This window comes from Gallinula chloropus, assembly GCF_964237585.1.
Source record: "Gallinula chloropus genome assembly, chromosome: 1".
NCBI classification, from domain to species: domain Eukaryota; kingdom Metazoa; phylum Chordata; class Aves; order Gruiformes; family Rallidae; genus Gallinula; species Gallinula chloropus.
The window spans coordinates 33,741,744-33,760,351 of record NC_140085.1 but is presented as its reverse complement, the minus strand read 5'-3'; the positions used below and the strand labels follow the sequence as shown (position 1 = coordinate 33,760,351).

The window sequence follows — 18,608 nt, the reverse complement described above, 5'->3', positions numbered from 1 at the left end:
ATCTAAAAATTTCAGGTGATTTCATGCCTTTGTTTTATTCATACAGGAAAGGTATTCTGCTTAGCTTTCTGAGCTCCTGGAGAGCTGTACCTGTTTAGGAAAAACTGACCCAAAAGATAGGTAAATATCACCAGATTATTTCAAAAAGCACTCTCCAAAGAGAGAAAAGCAGTTTTTCCTAAACTTTTAGTTTAATTCTGTAATTACAGTTGAAGTTCTCAGGAATATGTCAGCTGTTAATGCTAAATGTTAGCTTTTGGGTAAACTCAAGTAAAAGAATGCTGGAATTTTTTGGCCATCATCTCTTCAGTCTCTTTGCAAATTACACATTCTTATGTGGTGTATCACTCAAGAAGAGTTATTTAGGAACCTTAATTAAAAAAAACCCAAACCTTAACAGGTAAGTATCTTCAATACAACATTTAGTTTATTTTCTAAAATAAAAAACATGCACATTTTTAGTATACACCATTTGAGTCTTACCAAAGACACACTTATAAATATTTTTTTTCCTTTTATTAAAGATCTCTATCTACATCCCAATCCTGAATGCCACTCTGCCAAATTTGTTTTTAGGAAAACAGATTTCACTGAAGATAATGTGGATCAGGTTTGTTTCAGGTGCTGGAGAGCAAAATGTACCTGCAGAAGTAGGTAATTATCTCTTCAGACACTTGCCATTTGGCTAAACCAAATTTAAGAGTTTCATTACTTATACAAAAGCAGCAAAATTCCAGTCTCTATTGGCTTCTTCAGCTGATTTCCACATGAAAGAAGTACAGGAACAGAAATATACATGTAGGTAATCTCACTAAGAGAAAATGCCGTATTTCTTCTCCAATTCTGCAACAGAAGTGTCTTTCAATCCCATGTGGTTCACATGATTGAATAATGCCTGTGTTACTGCAAAAGAAAATCCCAACACAAACTGTTATTTTTGTGATTCAGACTCTTAAGGTAAATTAATCTCATTCTTTCCTCAGTGAGAGTAAGGGCTGGATGATTTAGCAGATGAGTAAATTTTCGAAACTACTGAGAGGATGGGGAAAAAAAAAGGTAGCAAAGGGAAACTCATTTCCTTTTGATGCCCATGAGCTGCCTAACAACACTTCTATAAACAGGTATGTAATTCTGACAACATAAACAGACAGCTTTTATTTTGTTTACTATCTTGGCACTATGCTATTAAATACAGAAGATAAAAGTTAATGCCAGATGGTAGATAAAGCTAACATCAGGTTAAAGGCGTGAATGTAATTCATAAGTGGAATTGCTTGCATTTCAGCAAGTCAAACAAGGAATTTTATTTTAAGGACATTCACGTAACATTTTGAAAGTATAATTTTTTATTAGTGAAACTCAGCTGTAGATAGTAAACTTGACATTATTTGGTTCCAGAGAAGTGTTTTGCTTGTGTCTCACTGTTACCTAGTCTTGTCTGGTGTACTAAATAAAGAAAATGTTTGAGACAAAACACACTTACATAAACCATTAACTCAAACCACGTCAACCTGAATTGGAAACTCATCTAACTGATGCCTCAAGAACAGGACAAACAGTCTGAGTGGTTTATAAACGTTTGCATTCTCTTTGCCAACAGTAAAGTCAGGGTTGACAAGAAATGGTCATAAATTGTGGAAACTCTGAAATTTGAACACCTTGCATGCCAGATATAAGATTTCATACAAATTCATAAGTTTGTAACGTTACCTGCTAGAAACAGAAATGCTAGTGAAGCTTACTGTATCAGTACAGTGGTATTCCTGATAAAACCAAAATGATTTAGCTGTAGTTCTCAAGTCTCAACAATAAATAAGGAATCAAAAAACTAAGAAGAAATGCATGACATTCATATTAGCATTTTTATTGGTTTAGAAGTTAGGCAACTAACCTTAACTGCTTATTACATAGAATAAGCAACAAGAATAGCACTAAATTCTACATATGTATTTCTAGATTCTATAGTATCACCCACCACTGAAGTTTAAAAAGATGCTACTGAGTTACTTACTTTTTTTCTCTGAGCCTGACATAAACATTACTGCCATATCAAATCTTTTTAATTCAGATAGCCTCTGGAGAATTTCAAGGATGAGTGATGGCTCCTCTTTCCTGAAGAAGATTATTAGACATAAAAATAACTACTGTTGATTAAAAAGATTCAGTAGCTGCAAGCAGTATTAACTTCAGGAATAAGAAATTAAAGGACCACTAGAACTCCCTTTTCTGTGTCTCTCACATTTCCTGACTTTCTCATCTTTCCTTTTGCACACGAAGCAAAAAGTCACCATCCAGAAATCTTTATTCAAGCATCCTTCTGATACAGAGCAAGAACAAAAACACGTAAGAACCTGATCTGATGCAAACAAACTGCTGTTCACGGTCGGAATAGCTATTATATGATCTAACGCTTGCACCTTGCCATAAGCTGCTATAATAGATATTCCCCCATAAGGGAGAGCAGCACCTGTGGTCATAGGAACCTCAGCAGAAGTCACCACATTACAGCTGCCATAATTTTTATCCATACAGGTAACTTCTAGAGTGTGTTTATTTCACATTTGTCAACAGTAAATAGGCACTGCCTTAGTTAAATACTAACAACAAATAGTATTTTTCTTTCATAACTTGTCCTTTGTTCCTCCAGAGAAAGTGTCTTACTGAAAACAATTTCAAATTCCTAGCCTTTATACTATATACCATCAAATGCAGGACTGTATCTCTTAAGGTGTCCTGTTTCACTCACATGATGGATATTTAATTTTAAAAGAAACCAAGGGAAAGGCTAACATTCATTTACATTTGCTTTTCTCCATCAAACAACCCCCTAAAAACATTCTGAGTGTGTGTTCTCAGTCAGAGTAATTCAGCGAAGCAGAACCCTGCTTCCTCTGACAGGCAAAATTAGCATTAAGATTCAAATGGTTGCAGGGTAGAAACTTCGAAGAGAATTATCGGGTCTTGTCTTATCAGGACTTCCATATCCATTACACATTTACTATAGGCTACTGTAAAACGTTAGCAGGTAATTAAAAAGTCAGAATGCACCAGAATAAGCATTGAACAAAAATATAACCCTCTATTTTTCAGCTTTAGAAGTTAATATTGAAAGCTAATATTGTGCAATTGCACGTAGTAATTTACACAGCGGTATGAACAAAGATTATTTCATACAGGCTAATATTCAGTTCCCAATGTTATTTAGTAGAACTGAATTCAACAACATACAGTTAAAGTTATGTATTTCTTTACCTCTTTTCTATCTGATTTTTCAAGATATGTTTACTTTCTTAAGAAGGAACAATCTAATCATCCCAATTACTATGTCATGCTCATGTAATGGTGCATGCTGGAAATAATTTTGTAATTATTTGCAAGGGTGCGTCTTACAAAACAAAACCAAAAAGGGAGTTATCAAAAGAAAAGAGGAGTGAAACTTACTCAATGTAGAAATCATGTAGAATTTTCAGTATCTGGTTAAACAAGTCTGGATCTAAGGACTTCTGGAACAGTTTTGGATAAAGCGAAGGTTCTATTTGCTTTGGAAAAAAAATTTTAAAGTATTAATTTTAGGCAAAAAAAGTACAGTTGAATCGCAAAAATTAGAAATAAGTTTATAGGATGGCCTGGGCAAAGTGTGTGAAAAAAAAAAAAGCAAAAATTACTTTCACTCTTTGATGCTGAACATGAATTTGTGGATTTTTTTTTTTTTATGATGACCTCTAACCTTTTTTAAAAGGATCCTAACTAGTTTTTTGCAAAACACATATGAGCAGAAGTAGACATTAGACTGATGTGTTTCAAGTACTTCTTCGGTTTGAAGAGGTAAGAATGTCATTATGCCTAATTATCCTACAAGCATTAATTTGGAAAATTAGAATTCATCACAGTTATTAACATATTTAAGTATTTATGGAATTAGGACCTATGCTTGAAAGAAGAGACAGATTATGTGGAGACTGCACTCAAAGTGAGGCAAGTGCAAAGTCGGGCAGAAGCTGAGAAATATTTAAATGTGGATCAAACTACTTAGTATTATGTGATGGCAATTAAAGAAATGGACTATTGTACATGGTTAAGATACTCTAAACAGAGTAACCCTTTACACCTAAGTTTGTGCAGTTTCTTCCGTGTCAGTAGAAGGAACCATCCAAACACTGTTGATCAATACCATGTTTCATACCTTCATGTACAAGTACATATTTTCTGGGCAGTCTTTCAACTTCCTGAAGTCAGACTCAAGCTGGAAAGAATTTGCAGGAATGGAAGGCACTGGAGAAACAGAGCTAAACGACCTTTTAATTTCTTTTTCTCTCTGTTTGTTCACAGGGGAAGATGGATGTGATGTTGATGAAGTTCCTTTCGCTCTAGCAGGAAGCCTGCAGAGAGATTTTGAAACATAATCAAGAAAACATTTAAGGAAATCCTATATTATGACCTCATTGACAATCTTCTAATTCTTTAAAAAAATTAAGATACTATTAAAAAAAAGTTTAATTATATATTGTAATTCAAGCAGGTATGTAAAAACACCGTTTCAAATTACAGAAGCTTTATACTTGATTCACCTTTTCTTCAACCATCTGAAGAGAACTTATACCCAGCCTTTCTGTACTTTGTTTCTGGAAATACCATTTTCTGGTCCAGTTTTCTACCATGCACAGCTGCAAAAAGACTATTTCCACAATTTCAAAAAGGAAAACAATAACCATGTCAAATGAATAAACACTGATTATGGTGGAGCTATTTTTTTGTCCTACAATTTCTCAGTTAAGTCCATTAAGTTACAAAATAGCTAAGAAATCTACTTTTTTTCTTGAATTCACAGAAGGCTCATCTGACTGAGCTGGGAAAGATGGGAGCAGGACATCGTTTCTCTTAGAACTTCTTCAATCACAATTCTGTGAAAAGCATTTACTATTAGCAGAATGAGATGATGCTGATGCAGACAGAGCTCTCTTCCTAAGCAAAATTCAAATTCCAACGCTTAGCAGGGACAAATTTAAGACGGTGGCTTCTATACTTCAGCGTAATCGTGGCTAGCAAGACTTGAGTTTGCCTAGCTAACACAGAGGAATTTGGGAACTTTGAGCAAGCCTGAAGTTGTTGTCTGCCTGCTCAATAGAGGAAAGAGTGGTGACACTCATCTGTTCTCTCACACAACTGGTGTGCAAAGACTAAACTTGGCTTGGAACCTACTCTAGAACGCCACGTAAAAAAAAAATCACAGCTAAGGAAGATGAAATGCACAAGGAAGAGAGTGTGGTATACAGGAAAACATTAATTTCTTTATATTTGAAATGTAAGAACAAGACTATTTTTCCATCTGACAGTACAGTGGTTCCTAGCTGTCTCAACCACTGCATAATCGAAGAGGCAGATGTGCAAAAACTGCAGTTTCCTTTAATATTTTAATTCAAATGTAGAAATCTGAAAATAAAGATCACATTTCAACTAAATTTACCTTTGAAAAGGAGGATAAGGTTTTTTTATACTCACAGGAATGGTGATGTATCACTGATTTCTTCTATTTTCAAGTGCTTTGCTTTTGGAATGTCCATTGCAGTCAACTGATCATCCTGATCTATATGCTCTGTTGTGTCAACAATCATTGATTTCCTCCAGTCATTGATTACAGAAGTAGTGCTGAGCAAATCACTGTTTGGTGTGTCATCATCAATTTCTTCAATGGCTATTCTTCGCAAAGGCTTCTAAACAGAACACAGGCCTTGTGTCATGTGTCTAGCCTCAGTATCAGTGTATATACAGGCCCCAGACAAACAGCTGTGTTTAGATAATCTCACAATAACCAGTTTCCTCTGTGGTGGTGCACATGGACGTTACTTTCAATAAAGACAAATGACTATCCTGATTTCAGCTGGGATAGAGTTCATTTTCCTCCCAGCAGCTGGTATAGTGCTGTGTTTTGGATACAGTATGAGAGCAATATTAATAACACACTGATGTTTTAGTTATTGCTAATCAGCAATCAGACCAAGTCAAGGACGTGTCAGCTTCTCATGCCCTGCCAGCAAGAAAGCTGCAGGTACACAAGGGGGCCAGGAGGGGACTCAGCCAGGACAGCCAACTCAAACAGGCCAAAGGGATATTCCATACCATAAAACATCATGCTCAGTATATAAACCTGAGGGGATTTGGCTGGGGGCAGCAGCCACCACTGCTTGAGGACAGGCTGGGTACAGATTAGCAGGTGGTGAATTATTGTGTTTTGCACGCATCAACTGTTTTTCTTGGGCTTTATTTCCCTCTCTTTTTGTTATTTTCCTTTTCAATTTATTATTATTTTTATTTCAATCATTTAACTGTTCTTATCTCAACCTATGAGTTCTCATGTCTACCCTTCTAATTCCCTCCCCCATCCCAGCACCAGGTGAGGGGAGAGTGCGCAAGCAGCTGTGTGGTGCTTAAGTTGCTGGGGTTAAACTAAACAAAAAAAAAAAGGGGGGGGGGAAGGAGGCTTCATGACATTCTTCAGGAATCCTTATATGATTGTTTTATTGCTTTACCCTTGTAAACCAGATTATCTGTATCAGCTCTCTCTGCAATCCTTGGGCAGTACTAGAAATATATATGCTCAATCTATGCTTGTTCTACCACAACAGAATAACAAGGGGAAAAAAACCAATCAATCTACTCTCTCCACTTAATTCAGAAGCAAAACTGAAAACAAAGTTCTCTATAGCATTTCCTTTCCTCTACCTGACTACAAATTTAGGTTACCAAAATTATTGTATCAGATTATTGATAGCATATAATACTTCCTCCCTTCCAAAAAAAGATCAAAATAACAACATATTTTCTGCTAGAACTATCCATCTGATTTATATATTTAATGGAGGCAAACAAACATTTTAGAAACAAAGAGCAGAAAACTACTGTAGTCCATACAAATTATGACCATGCTTGGTATTTACACAACTTGCTGGTGAATGCACATTAAATATACTAAATGAAAGAGCAAGCATAATACATAAAGAAAGCTGATACTACTCTCTGTATTACCATATTGTCATATTTAACTCATTATTCTGACGATACCTACTGATAATCCATTATCCAACATTACTGCTCCTTGAAAACCAATATGCAGCTATTCTACAGTTTATGTGGTTAAAATACAGGCTCAAGGCTCTTGCAGTAGCCTGAGGCAACAGAAAAATATGACATGGGTAGGCAACATGTCTTGTTACCACTACAGCTGCTACAGAAACTGCAAAACAGCAGATTAAAAGAAGGGAAGTTTACCCAGAGCTTTCTTAAATCTGCAGTCAGTCATGCAGACTCAGCCTCACCTTCATTCTTGACTGCAGTGTTAGCTATGAAAGCAGGGCTGTGGGATTGCCTCCCCTTTTCATGTAATAAGGTATATGCAGGCACCATGCTTCTTATGTGTGGTACTCTGAGCTGAATGCTTAAACATGGGTACTGTCACACATGCATGAAAATGCTCCTTACACCCTTGAAAAATATCAAAAAAACTGTAAATTTTGGGCTTTCCACAGACAAGCTTTATCTACCAGGAGGTAGCCTACATAAACAAGAAGTGAATTTTAACTTAAAGCTCTACCTTTCCCACCATTACAGAAAGCAACTCACAAAAACAACTTACTGTTGATTTGATGTGTAATGGATTATCAATCACTTTCACTATATTCTTTATTTCCGTTTCTTTTATCAATACTGCAGGATATTCTTGATGAGTCTCCTGTTCTTTCTCAGCTAATTCCTGAAAAAAAAAAATAAAAACAACAAATGGGTAGGTAAATTGTTCAAAAGTTTGAGGAGTAATTATAACATATGTTAAAAAATACATAATGAAGAACGCAAACATTCTATTAGTATCAGCTTGCAATAAGAAAAACACAAGTATACCTACATTCCTTATTTTAGTGAGCTCATTTATTGCTTGCTTATTTCCAGGTTCCAACTTCAAGACAGCTTCAAAATCTGAGGAAACAACATACTAAAGATGTAGGCATTTCAAATTACAAAGTGTTCCCAGCACGTTTTTAAACCTTCTGCTTTCCTTTCACAGCACTAAAATAATTAATGGCAGGCAAATCATCGTAATGCTTTTATCATGACCTAGTTTTTAAACACATTTTTTAAACTAGTTCTTCCCAAATTTTGCAAACTAGTTCTTATTACTTTTATGTAATCTCACACAAAACTACCTTCTGATCATGTGGATACCAACACGAAGGTTTTACACATATTAAATGGAAATTCCACCATTCTTAACTTTTGCACTGATATCAATTAGTCAGCAATTGATTTAATTGCTATCAGAAAAAAAATTTAGAAACAATACTATATCCTTATACTGATCTCTTACCTAATATACTTAAGTTAATTCAATTTTGTACCTTGCATAGCTTCTTTTAGCTTTCCAAGAGCAACTCTGGCAGCTCCTCTTCTGGCAAAGGCTTTAGAATAGGAAGCATCTAGGAGCAGAGCCTGTGTACAGTCATTTTCTGCCTCTTCATATCTCAGCAAAAGATGAGTAGAAAATTAATCATCAGTTTCAAATGAAGCAATTTCAACTGAAGAGACAGAGCTACCCCAAACAACTAAAATACAGAGACAGCTCTGAACTACCTATATGAATACACACTGAGTTAACACGTGAAATAAAAGTAAACGCCAAAATCACACATGTGATTTTTCAGCACCTTAAAATTTCAGCTAAATCTATTGGTATCTCATGATACACTGGTGACTTTCTTTCCAGCATCAGAGAAATTCACTTCCCCTGTGAAAATAAATGCTTTAAGCCTGTCAGAGCAGAGTCTACTTTAAATATCAAATAGCCTTAAAGTGAAAGTCAGCATCATAGCTTTCTGCTTCTGAAAAAACTGAAATACCATTACAAACAAAATAATACAAGGAGAAACAAGCATATACGTGAATAAATTTCTCTGATTGGTCTGTAACTATTTCAGAATGACAAGTCAGTATATCCATGCATTAAAGTAATTTGCTTCGCTGTAAGATTAAATATCCTCATTCCAATTACATTCAGTTATATTACATCATGATTCCACTATGTGGATATTAAAGTATTTTTCATTCATTCCTCTTCTCCTTCAGTCTATCAAATTTATGGAAACAGTTGTGTGGGTTTAGGTTGTTGGGGATTTTTTTTTTTTCAGTTCTTATTAATTTTAGAGGTTTATAAGAATATCAGCGAGCTTCTGTTCCATTTTATGTTTGAGTCCTCTTTGAAATGTAAAGACCCATGATACAGGGATTTACCACACGGAATTGATTTTCTTGCTTCATCATTCAATTAAAGTATCACTTCTTCTAATTCTCTAAGAATGTTATTTGTATTATGATGTCCTCTATAGCTTCAGTACTGAATTACAAACGTTGCGTCAAAACTACCTGTATAATTTATCATCTCACAACCTGACATCAATGTACTGCCTCTGCAGATATCCAGCCACACCTTGTTAAAGTGGGCAACCAAAATAATGCTGAGCTCTTTGCTTCTCATGCAACCACTTTAAAAGGTTTAAACTACCATCAGGGGGTCAAAAATTCAGACTTCAAAAATGCTCAAATGGAATTGCTCTCATTTGCTAGAAAGCACGCATTTCCTCCTCTTATTTGATTATTTGAGCAATATGAGCTAACTAAACATACACATCTCCACCAGTGGAGTTAAAGAAAAGTATTTTAAAACATGACAATTTGCAGAAAAAGCTCCTGCCTGTTCCCTTTGATGTTAGAAATTATAATCCACTTCTTTTTACAGTGCAACATTTAGTAGCTGATTGGGTTTTACAGTTGAAAAACAGACAGAAAGCTTTGGGCAGATCCTTTGAGAAAGATGAACTTCTAGAATTTTACATACATGAAAGAATGAAAAACAAACTTTAGAAACTACAATCTTATACTGATACTATTTTATTGTCTCAGAACTTTTCTTATGAAATGCATTGTTATACCACACTTATTGAGTCATTTACCTTACTGCTTTCCACGTGACTTATTCTATATTGAATTACAGAAAGAACTAGGAGTGAGTGAACTTGAGTGAAAATATCTACTGGGTCATTCTTCTGTCTAGTGCACAGCAGAGAAACAAGCACTACAACACATGGAATCCTACTTACTTTTCAATCTTCAGATAGGCCATGGCTCTGTTAGCTGGCAGAAGCGCATTGGTGCCATCTGCTGCTATACCACGGGTGTAACATTCTATTGCAGCCTCATACCTTCCCTCTTTGAAATAACCATTACCCTGTAATAGTCAGGGTACAAAATCAAGGTGATGGATTACAGAGAACACCCACAAGACAGGTGCTTACGGCTTATTTTTCCATATCTAAGTTCGTAGGCAAACAATTTTTTTTCTAGAAATTGAGATTTATAAAAATGGTTACATGCATAGTTGAAGTGCAGACATGTAACTTACACAATTTTTCTTTATTCTTCGTGTTCAGTATAAGCTACCCTGTACCTCCTGAATGTAAAACCAAGCTGAGCAACGCTGAACCTTTACAAAACCCTTTTCAAGACTGATTCTTGTGCTGTACAAGTCTGTCATTATCCTGCTATACTCATGAAAACGTTATCTTCAAATATCACTTGGGCACAAAATTTGGGTTGGTTTTTATTTTTTCAATAAATGCTCCACAAAAATTACATTATTACCTCTTACAACCAGTATACAAAACCTGAATATTGATAGAAAATCATAAGTCAAATAGAGAACACAAAGAAAAATAGGCTTTAATTGATAATATGTTCTAATTGCAATAGTGGGGAGGAGAACTTAGTAAGCTAACTTTGAGTCAAGAGCATGTATCCAGAAACATTTTTATTGTCACCGCAGAATGCACTACCTGAAGTCCTTTTCAGAACTACTTTTCACCATCTGATCAGACGGTTGAAAACACAAGCAATAGTTCACAACTCTACTTGGACAAGCAGTGGTCAAGATGCATATAATACTCCAGAAATGGGATCTTTGTAAAACAGAGCTTTACTTACCTTACCACATATTAGAAATTTATCATATATAATTTGGTGTGTAAAAGTTACCTTGCCTAAATATTCCTCCCTACAGTCCAAACATAACTCCCTGTGCCTCCACGGAACCCAAAATGGGAAACAGTTACATCAAGGACATCATATTTATGAAGGTAAAGACATTATCAGATTTAATTTACTAATTTGTATAAAGCATGTACAACACAACATTTCTCTCTGCTAGTTCTCTCCCGTTCCACCAGAACCTGCGACTTACCAGATCTTTTTCTGTAATTGCCTTCTGCTTGAGCTGCTGGTCTTCAATGCGCTTCTTCTCTTCGTCCGTTAACTCTGGTTTGACCGTACCTTCACAGGCTTTCTGTTCTGAACTTTCTTTTGATGACAGAGCCTGCAAAGATGCAATTTTTTTCTCAGTAAGAGAAACAAATTATGCATTTTCAGAACATAAATTAAGATAAAATCTGAACTTTTAAAATATAAAAATCTGCCAAGCATTTTAATAGAATTGTCTGTGTTGCAAGTTGCAAATTGAACATGTAATTCTATAAACTGCTCTTGAAAAATGTACTTCTATGAGGTACTATAAAAGTATTACTCAGTAAGTAAAAAGTATGTAATATCTTAAGCACCACATAAAGGGACCTGTGGAATCTGTCTCTATGTTCTGATTCACCAATCGTTTCTTTCTTCAATTGCTGGAGACTTTTTCTCTTCATCAATATGAAAAATTTTTTGAGCACTTTCAAAACTACAATTGAAGAAGTATAAATTTAATCACATACTAATAATGTCAGGTGAGCTCATAATCATGAGCATCATAGTCAATATTCTCTCCCTGTCACAAATGGGATCAGACTTTCAGTAGAGTATTATGCTCTGCTAGGCTTAAACCTACTTTCTGGTTTGGCAGAACCCAGCAATCAGTGGGACAACAAGTAGGGTAGCAGTGCAGCTTTACAGACAAAAAACCACACTGGTTCTTTTACAGGTAGCACCATCTTGTAACAAAATACTAAGCATGGCTAAAACAACAACCAACCAACCAACCCACCCCCAAGAAACTGAACACAAAACAAACCCAAAAAAACCTCCAACATCAAGGCAGGAGGTATAACAAAAACATACAAAGCAAGAATTTTTATTTAAAAATGCAATTTTGGTGCACACTGCCAACACACCATTACACTGTTGTTTGCATACATGCTACTTAATGGAGAAAAAACAACTCAATTACAGATTTTGACCTCAGTGAGCCTCAAATGCCGGAAAAAGCATATGAGATTTGGATTAATTCAGCTCTAGTTATGAACTGGTACGGATACAAGCAGAACAGCTTTATTAGTTCATGGTAGGACCTATTAATCTTATTACCTGATCAATTTTCTTCAGTTCATTTTTTGCTTCAAAGTTGTTCGCATCCAGTTCTAAAACTTTTTCATAATCTATAAGATGATCAGAAAACAATGTTTCAGGTATGATTTACAAGGTAAGAACCAGAGTATAAAATAAGAGCATTCTTACCTAAAAAACCTAGGACATTTAAAGCTGAATTTTTCTAGCACTAAGATCTGGAGCAATCATTTAGACTTGCTGCTTCGATTTTACCTTGTCAGAAGATCATACAATATGGTATTGCATTTTTTTTATTTATCCTGCAATATGGTATTGCATTTCTTTGTTTACAGGAAACTAAAATTAAGTCACTACACCAAATAAGCAAGTCACACAAGCTTTAATGAAGCAGACAGACAGACAGTTTGTACATATTTTAGGGAAAGAATTTTAAAAAGACCCACCTTCCTTCGCACCCTGAAGATTTTTCAAAGCAAGGCGAGCAGCCCCTCTTCTGGCGTAAGCCTTCGTATAATTTTTATCTAAAGCAAGTGCTAAATTGCAGTCAGATTCTGCAACGGAATACCTATCAAAAACATTAACTAGTTAAGTATGGACACAACTAGGTAACAAAACCTCTACAGGTTCTCTTTGAAGGGGAAATCTTACATACTTCAGAACAGGCATAGAACAAATATTTTAAAATCTCTCAATTCAGAACACATTAAACAGGAAAGGTAAACACAGATCAACAACTTCTACCGCAACAGAAATAATTAACTCCCCCAAACACTTTCTTCCTGCAAAACAAATTAAATCCTTAGAAACTGAGCAAACTGAAAAGCAAATCAGACTGTGAACTTGAACTTACTTTTTTTTTTAGTCTTAGACTACAACTCAAAAGATAGTAAACTTCCAGCATGAAAGCAAAGATAAAAAAAAAAACTGATGAGACATACTAGATTCCTTATCCTGGCAATTCCTATTTTACTTTGAAACAGCTATGGAGGTTACAACAGCAGTCTCAGACTGTATTACAGCATGATAAATCACAGAATCAAGACTTAAAACCTCACAAAAACATCTGAAGGTAGCAATTTAAAAAACCTGGATTTGACAGTACAAGTCTTACTTTTTCATTCTATAAAAAGCTGATGCTCTGTTTGTGGGCAATACTGGATTGTATGGATCAGAATGCATCCCTCTTGTGTAGCATTCTATAGCTTCATCAAAGTTTCCTTGTTTGAAGTATTTATTACCCTGTGAATACAAAAAAAAAGCCTTATTAACAAATCATTGTACACTGACAGACACTAATTTTTGGTCAAAAACTTCAAAGCTTGTCTTTTAGAATGTTCATTTTTGTTTAACATCTCTCAGAAAGTACAGTTTTATTGTGGAACGCTGCTTTTAACTAATGTATTCTAAGGGTCCCACATTAAATACTTCTCATGATTTATGCAGTAAGACAGTGTAAGTCTATACCGATTTTCAGTATCTTGAAATTGGCTAATGTCAACAACAGGTCAGAAACAAGCAGAAAATTGCCTACTGATATTTTCTTGAGTTTTTAGTAACTACATTTAGCATCTTTGCTTTTAAAAGTAAACATTTTCATTTCTGCTTCCCGAGGGACACACTTTTATCATGTGTGTCCCCAACAGCTTTGTGGCAGCTAAGATGACAATGGACAAAACCATTTCAATTTCTCAGCACAGACTGCAGATTATGCACTGGGGAATTTCCACAGCAGCAGGGAAAGAAAGGGAGGCAGATGTCACCTGTGAAGACAACAAAAAAAACCCAAACCCTAAGAAACTCTACTGATGAAAACTATGGACTGACAGATGGTGTTAAGTTACTGTGAACAAAGAAGTTGCTCAGAACCACAGAAGCTGCCATACAACTTGGGCCACCTACCTCACGTGGCAATGAAGCATGGGATACATCTTACCATATTCTATTTGCAAAATAAGGCAAAACTGAACTGGTACCATCGTGCCATTACTAAGGCAGGGAAGACACATCAGTTTGCCCATCATTCCTACAGGTAGCGCCTTGCAGAAGGCAACTACTCTTAAATTCTTGGGGCACTCAGACCTTGTGTTCAGATAAGCCAGTTTGAGCCATATCACAATTCCCTAAAGGAATCCAACTTTGCAAAGCAAAAAAACCTCACCATCACCAATACTTTCATCATGGTAAGTGTATAACAAAAGCAAAGTCTGACAGGCTTTGCTGCAATCAGTGATGAGAAGAAACAGAAACACAGTGAGCATTTTGTATGCTGGGATAACAGGCAGGAAAACTGAAATACAAAATTCCAATCACCCACTTCTTCCACCAGAATTGTAGTCTGAGTGGACAGTGTTTTAAAAGAAACTACAAATGCTCCTACACCTAAGCTGCTACTTTGCAAATAACAAACGTTTATAATGTTATAACCTTTTCCTTCTCTGCAAGAGCTTTTTCTGTATCTATACGAATTCCATCTTCTTCAGAGTCTGTTTCTGGGGATGCAGAATCATGAGCACTATCTTCTTTATCGAGTTCTTCAAGTATTTTATCCTGAAATCAGACAAAAATAAAAGTTGTCTTCGTAACATTTGAACGATACAAAATAAATCAAACATGACTATAGCACAATTAGTAGTGGGCTTTCAAACATCTCTACTGCTTAAGTTGTCTTTACAGAGGGGTATGCCACACTTCAAAAATAAGAGATTTACCATCTAATACTGCCAGCTGCATTTAGTCTTATATTCTACTATAACCTTGGGATAGACTTATCTGTAAACGTCTTTATTTCCTTCAAGTCAAAATCAGTCTGCTGGATGAGAGTAGAGTCAATAGAAAATGTGAGTATTTCTCAATATTCCAAATTTTAAACACACAACCTTTTGGGGAGAAAGCTGCTTTCTATGTTCATACAGTACCCAGCACAGTAAGATACTTGCCTGGGGACTGAACTCTCAGCACTATAAGAAAATGTTAAGACAGAATCAACTGGGGACAAGACTAAGTTAACAAGCACATATTCTGACTCACCACATCAAGTTTTCCCCATGCTTCATAATCATAAGACTTGATCTTGTTTTTCTTGTTTTCCTCAGTGGTTATCTTTGAAGGGACTTTACTTTTGCTTTTCTTCTTTTTCTTAAAAGCCTTGTTTCGAATTGGTGGCAAATTCTAAATTGAAATAATACATTAACACACGTGTGAAAGTCACTGGTATTAAGGATTAAACTAACTATATCTAGATATAGTATCTGAATCTACTGCCTAGTTTTACTTTAGAAATCCACCCTGCTAGTTCTTCTCAAGGACTCTGCAAACCCACTAAGGACAGCAAGTATACATCTTCCAAAACATAATAATAACAATTATTATATGTATGACACAAAGTTAAGTTTTAGAAGACAATTCTCTGCAGAGTATCACTGGAGAACATCATCAATACATTAAATGCTTGAAATAAGTAATACTGATTTTGCAAACAGAAATATTCTGCTAGACCTGCAGGAGACTCATTAAAAATGTACTGGTCCCATCACATCTAGAGGCTACTGCCCCACAGCTCTGTTAGTGTATCTTCAGATGAAGAACAAATCAGCTGGGTAAGCTCATAACTTCTAGTCAGATGTTTTAAGTCAACACATGTAATTATGCTGACACAGAAAGTAATTATTTTTCAGAATGTGATTGTGGTTATAGCAGAGTTAATATTGACACAAGACTCGTGATTTTTACCTCTTCTGGGACACCACTCTGCTTTCTTAGTTCAGAATCCACTTCTTTAATATCTTTTTCCCAGCTCTCCAATTCTCTCATGAAATCCTGCAGCTCTTCAGCATTTTGCTTCATTTGCAGCTGTAGCTCTAGTGCTTTATTTGGTGCAGTCATTGTAATCTGCCAATTTCAAGGAAAAAGCTTTTTCAAGAGAATCTGAAAACACATGCTTCAAACTGAACAAGGCTGACTTACATGCAGGACAGGCTTCCCAACAGCATAGCAGGAGCATTACATAGCAAGTGACTAAGAAGAAACACAAATGTCTTCTGAAAAAAATGATGGGATACAACAGAGCATATCAGAACAAACAGTAATTCATGCTTTCCTAAGAGTAAGGTAAGGGCCCCTGTGAGTGCATGAAAATCCTGAAAGCGATAGCACAGTGACCTTAGTTTAAAGCAATTCCTGCAGTTTTTCCCAAAAGACGGAATGACAAAAAGTGTAGCACATTAACATTCAGACTTTAACTTAAAAAGCGCCCCAGTTAAGATATATGTGCTGCCTTGTAGCTGAAGAGGAACAAGGCATCTGATAATCCAGTTCCCAAAAGTGCTTTGGCTCCTACAATTAAGTATATGTTAAATACGTCCACATTTCCAGCACAAGGAGTAAACATATCAGATGGTTTATTATGAAACCTACTGAATTACAAGTCCAGAATATTCTTTGAATGTGCTCTTCGCACACATCTGTGGTTTTCTAGGTCCCTAAAATACTGCTCAGTAATTACTGATACTTGATAGTCTTAATAAATTGTCTTTAGTTTCTTGAGCTAAAAACATTTTATAATCACTGAAATATCAAGTCACAAGTAATAAATAATCTTAAAAAAATACCTGATTACAATTCAGTAAAAAACACGCCCACATTTGTACACTTCATAGCACAAAAAAGCTAAAGGGATTTTTTTTTTGAAGTATGTTTGCTTCACCCATGATTAAACAATTCACGAACTAAATGCAAACAGAGAAAGTAAGATGTGAGTGTTTGATAACTATAACCAGTTGACTAAAATAACTCCAGAATCAACTACAATCCTCACACAGGGATAAACAATAGGTCTATTTTTAGAGATAGCATGCTATAGGACTAGATTTTTTTATTTGTTTCCATGAAAGAAGGGAAAAAAGCCACACTGTGTGATTACTAGTAAATTTCTGCTAACAAAGGAGAAATGTTTTTCCATCCTCAGGTATAAGCTGCCAAATAGATGCCTTGCTGCACACAGTTGTGCTTCTCTCTAGTTTTTATCTTCTAAGTAGTTGGTCTATTTGAAACAAAGGGGAAAGAAACTTTAGGTAAAGCCTAAAACGTTTATCTTTTTGATCACATTTTCAATTTAGGGTGGTTGGGTTTTTCCCCTTACGTACAACTGTTGGCCCATGCTGAACTGCCTGTGCAATATTCAGCCAATTAATTCCATGCCCATTTCTGGACACACCAAATACTTCACACAGCTTAGTACACCCAGCTACAACAAGAATGCTTCAAGAGATACAAGGAACTATACCGAGATCTACTGCATTTTCCTTCCTGTTACACCTGACTAAAATAACACTGTCTTACTGGGGGGGAGGGAAATGCCTCATGAGATCTGGCTGTGCCTTTTCCGGCGTTCTCCAGCGCCTCGCACAAGCGCGTAAGGCAAGCCTGCTCCCGGTACCGCTACCCACCGCTGCTCGCCGCACACGGCTTAGCAACGAGCCTGCGGCACGCACCGACAGCGGACGCCTCTCCCGCACAGCTCGTACCCGCTCTAGGCCAGCTCTATGTGACGCCCAACCCCGGGGCCTGCCTCGGCTTCACCCCACGCCCGAGGGCTGCCTTGCCCACGCGACTCCCCGGGGCAATAGCCGCCTGGCCCCGGAGGCCTGGCCGGAGGCTAGCAGCCAGCCGCACCCGGGGCTCGCCGGCGAGCGGAACCCACGCCGGTCCGCGCCGCAGGCCGTGCGGACTTCTGGCCGAAGAAGCTCCCGGCGCAAAGCCAACCCACCGGAGTTCCGACGGCCGCCTCTCCACCGCCCCGGAGGTACAGACGAGGCCCCTCAGGGTGGGCTCCCTCTCGTCTCGCCTCGCCTCCACGCCCCCCGCGGCCAGCCTGCCTGCGGGCCGCGGCCCGGCAGCACCGGGCCAAGTGCGCCGCGAGCCGAGCCTGTTCCCCTCCCTCCGCCACAGCCTCACCTGCGGCGGGTCCTGCCTCTTTCTGCAGCCGCCGGCCGCCCTCCCCGCGCGGCCGAGCCTCCTCCCAGAATGCAGCGCAGCCCCACAGCGGGACACTCCTTCCACTCCGGCGGCCCCACACTGACTGGACGAGGAGCGGCAGAAACAGACAGCGCATGCGCCCGCGGACCGCCGCGCAGCGCCTCGCGGACCGCAACCCTCCGCGCCGCCTGGCCGCGCCCCCTTCCCCTCACGTGGCAGGGAACTCGCCCGGCGATTGGTGCCGTGGCGCCTCTTGCTCT

The 18,608-nt window shown here is 37.4% G+C and overlaps 1 protein-coding gene across 1 annotated transcript; it reads right to left on the bottom strand.

Moving 5' to 3' along the window:
• Positions 1-405: 405 nt before the first annotated feature.
• Positions 406-18,427, bottom strand: RPAP3 (RNA polymerase II associated protein 3). The gene is made up of 17 exons (XM_084279320.1): positions 18,328-18,427; positions 16,105-16,263; positions 15,403-15,543; positions 14,800-14,922; positions 13,487-13,614; positions 12,819-12,940; positions 12,394-12,464; positions 11,279-11,410; positions 10,143-10,270; positions 8,388-8,509; positions 7,898-7,968; positions 7,631-7,747; positions 5,500-5,711; positions 4,184-4,379; positions 3,442-3,539; positions 2,012-2,112; positions 406-903 (listed from the first exon to the last, which is right to left on the bottom strand). Exons 2-17 carry the CDS (start codon positions 16,255-16,257, stop codon positions 812-814), a joined length of 2,007 nt encoding a protein of 668 aa, XP_084135446.1. The 5' UTR covers positions 16,258-16,263; positions 18,328-18,427; the 3' UTR covers positions 406-811.
• Positions 18,428-18,608: the final 181 nt, after the last annotated feature.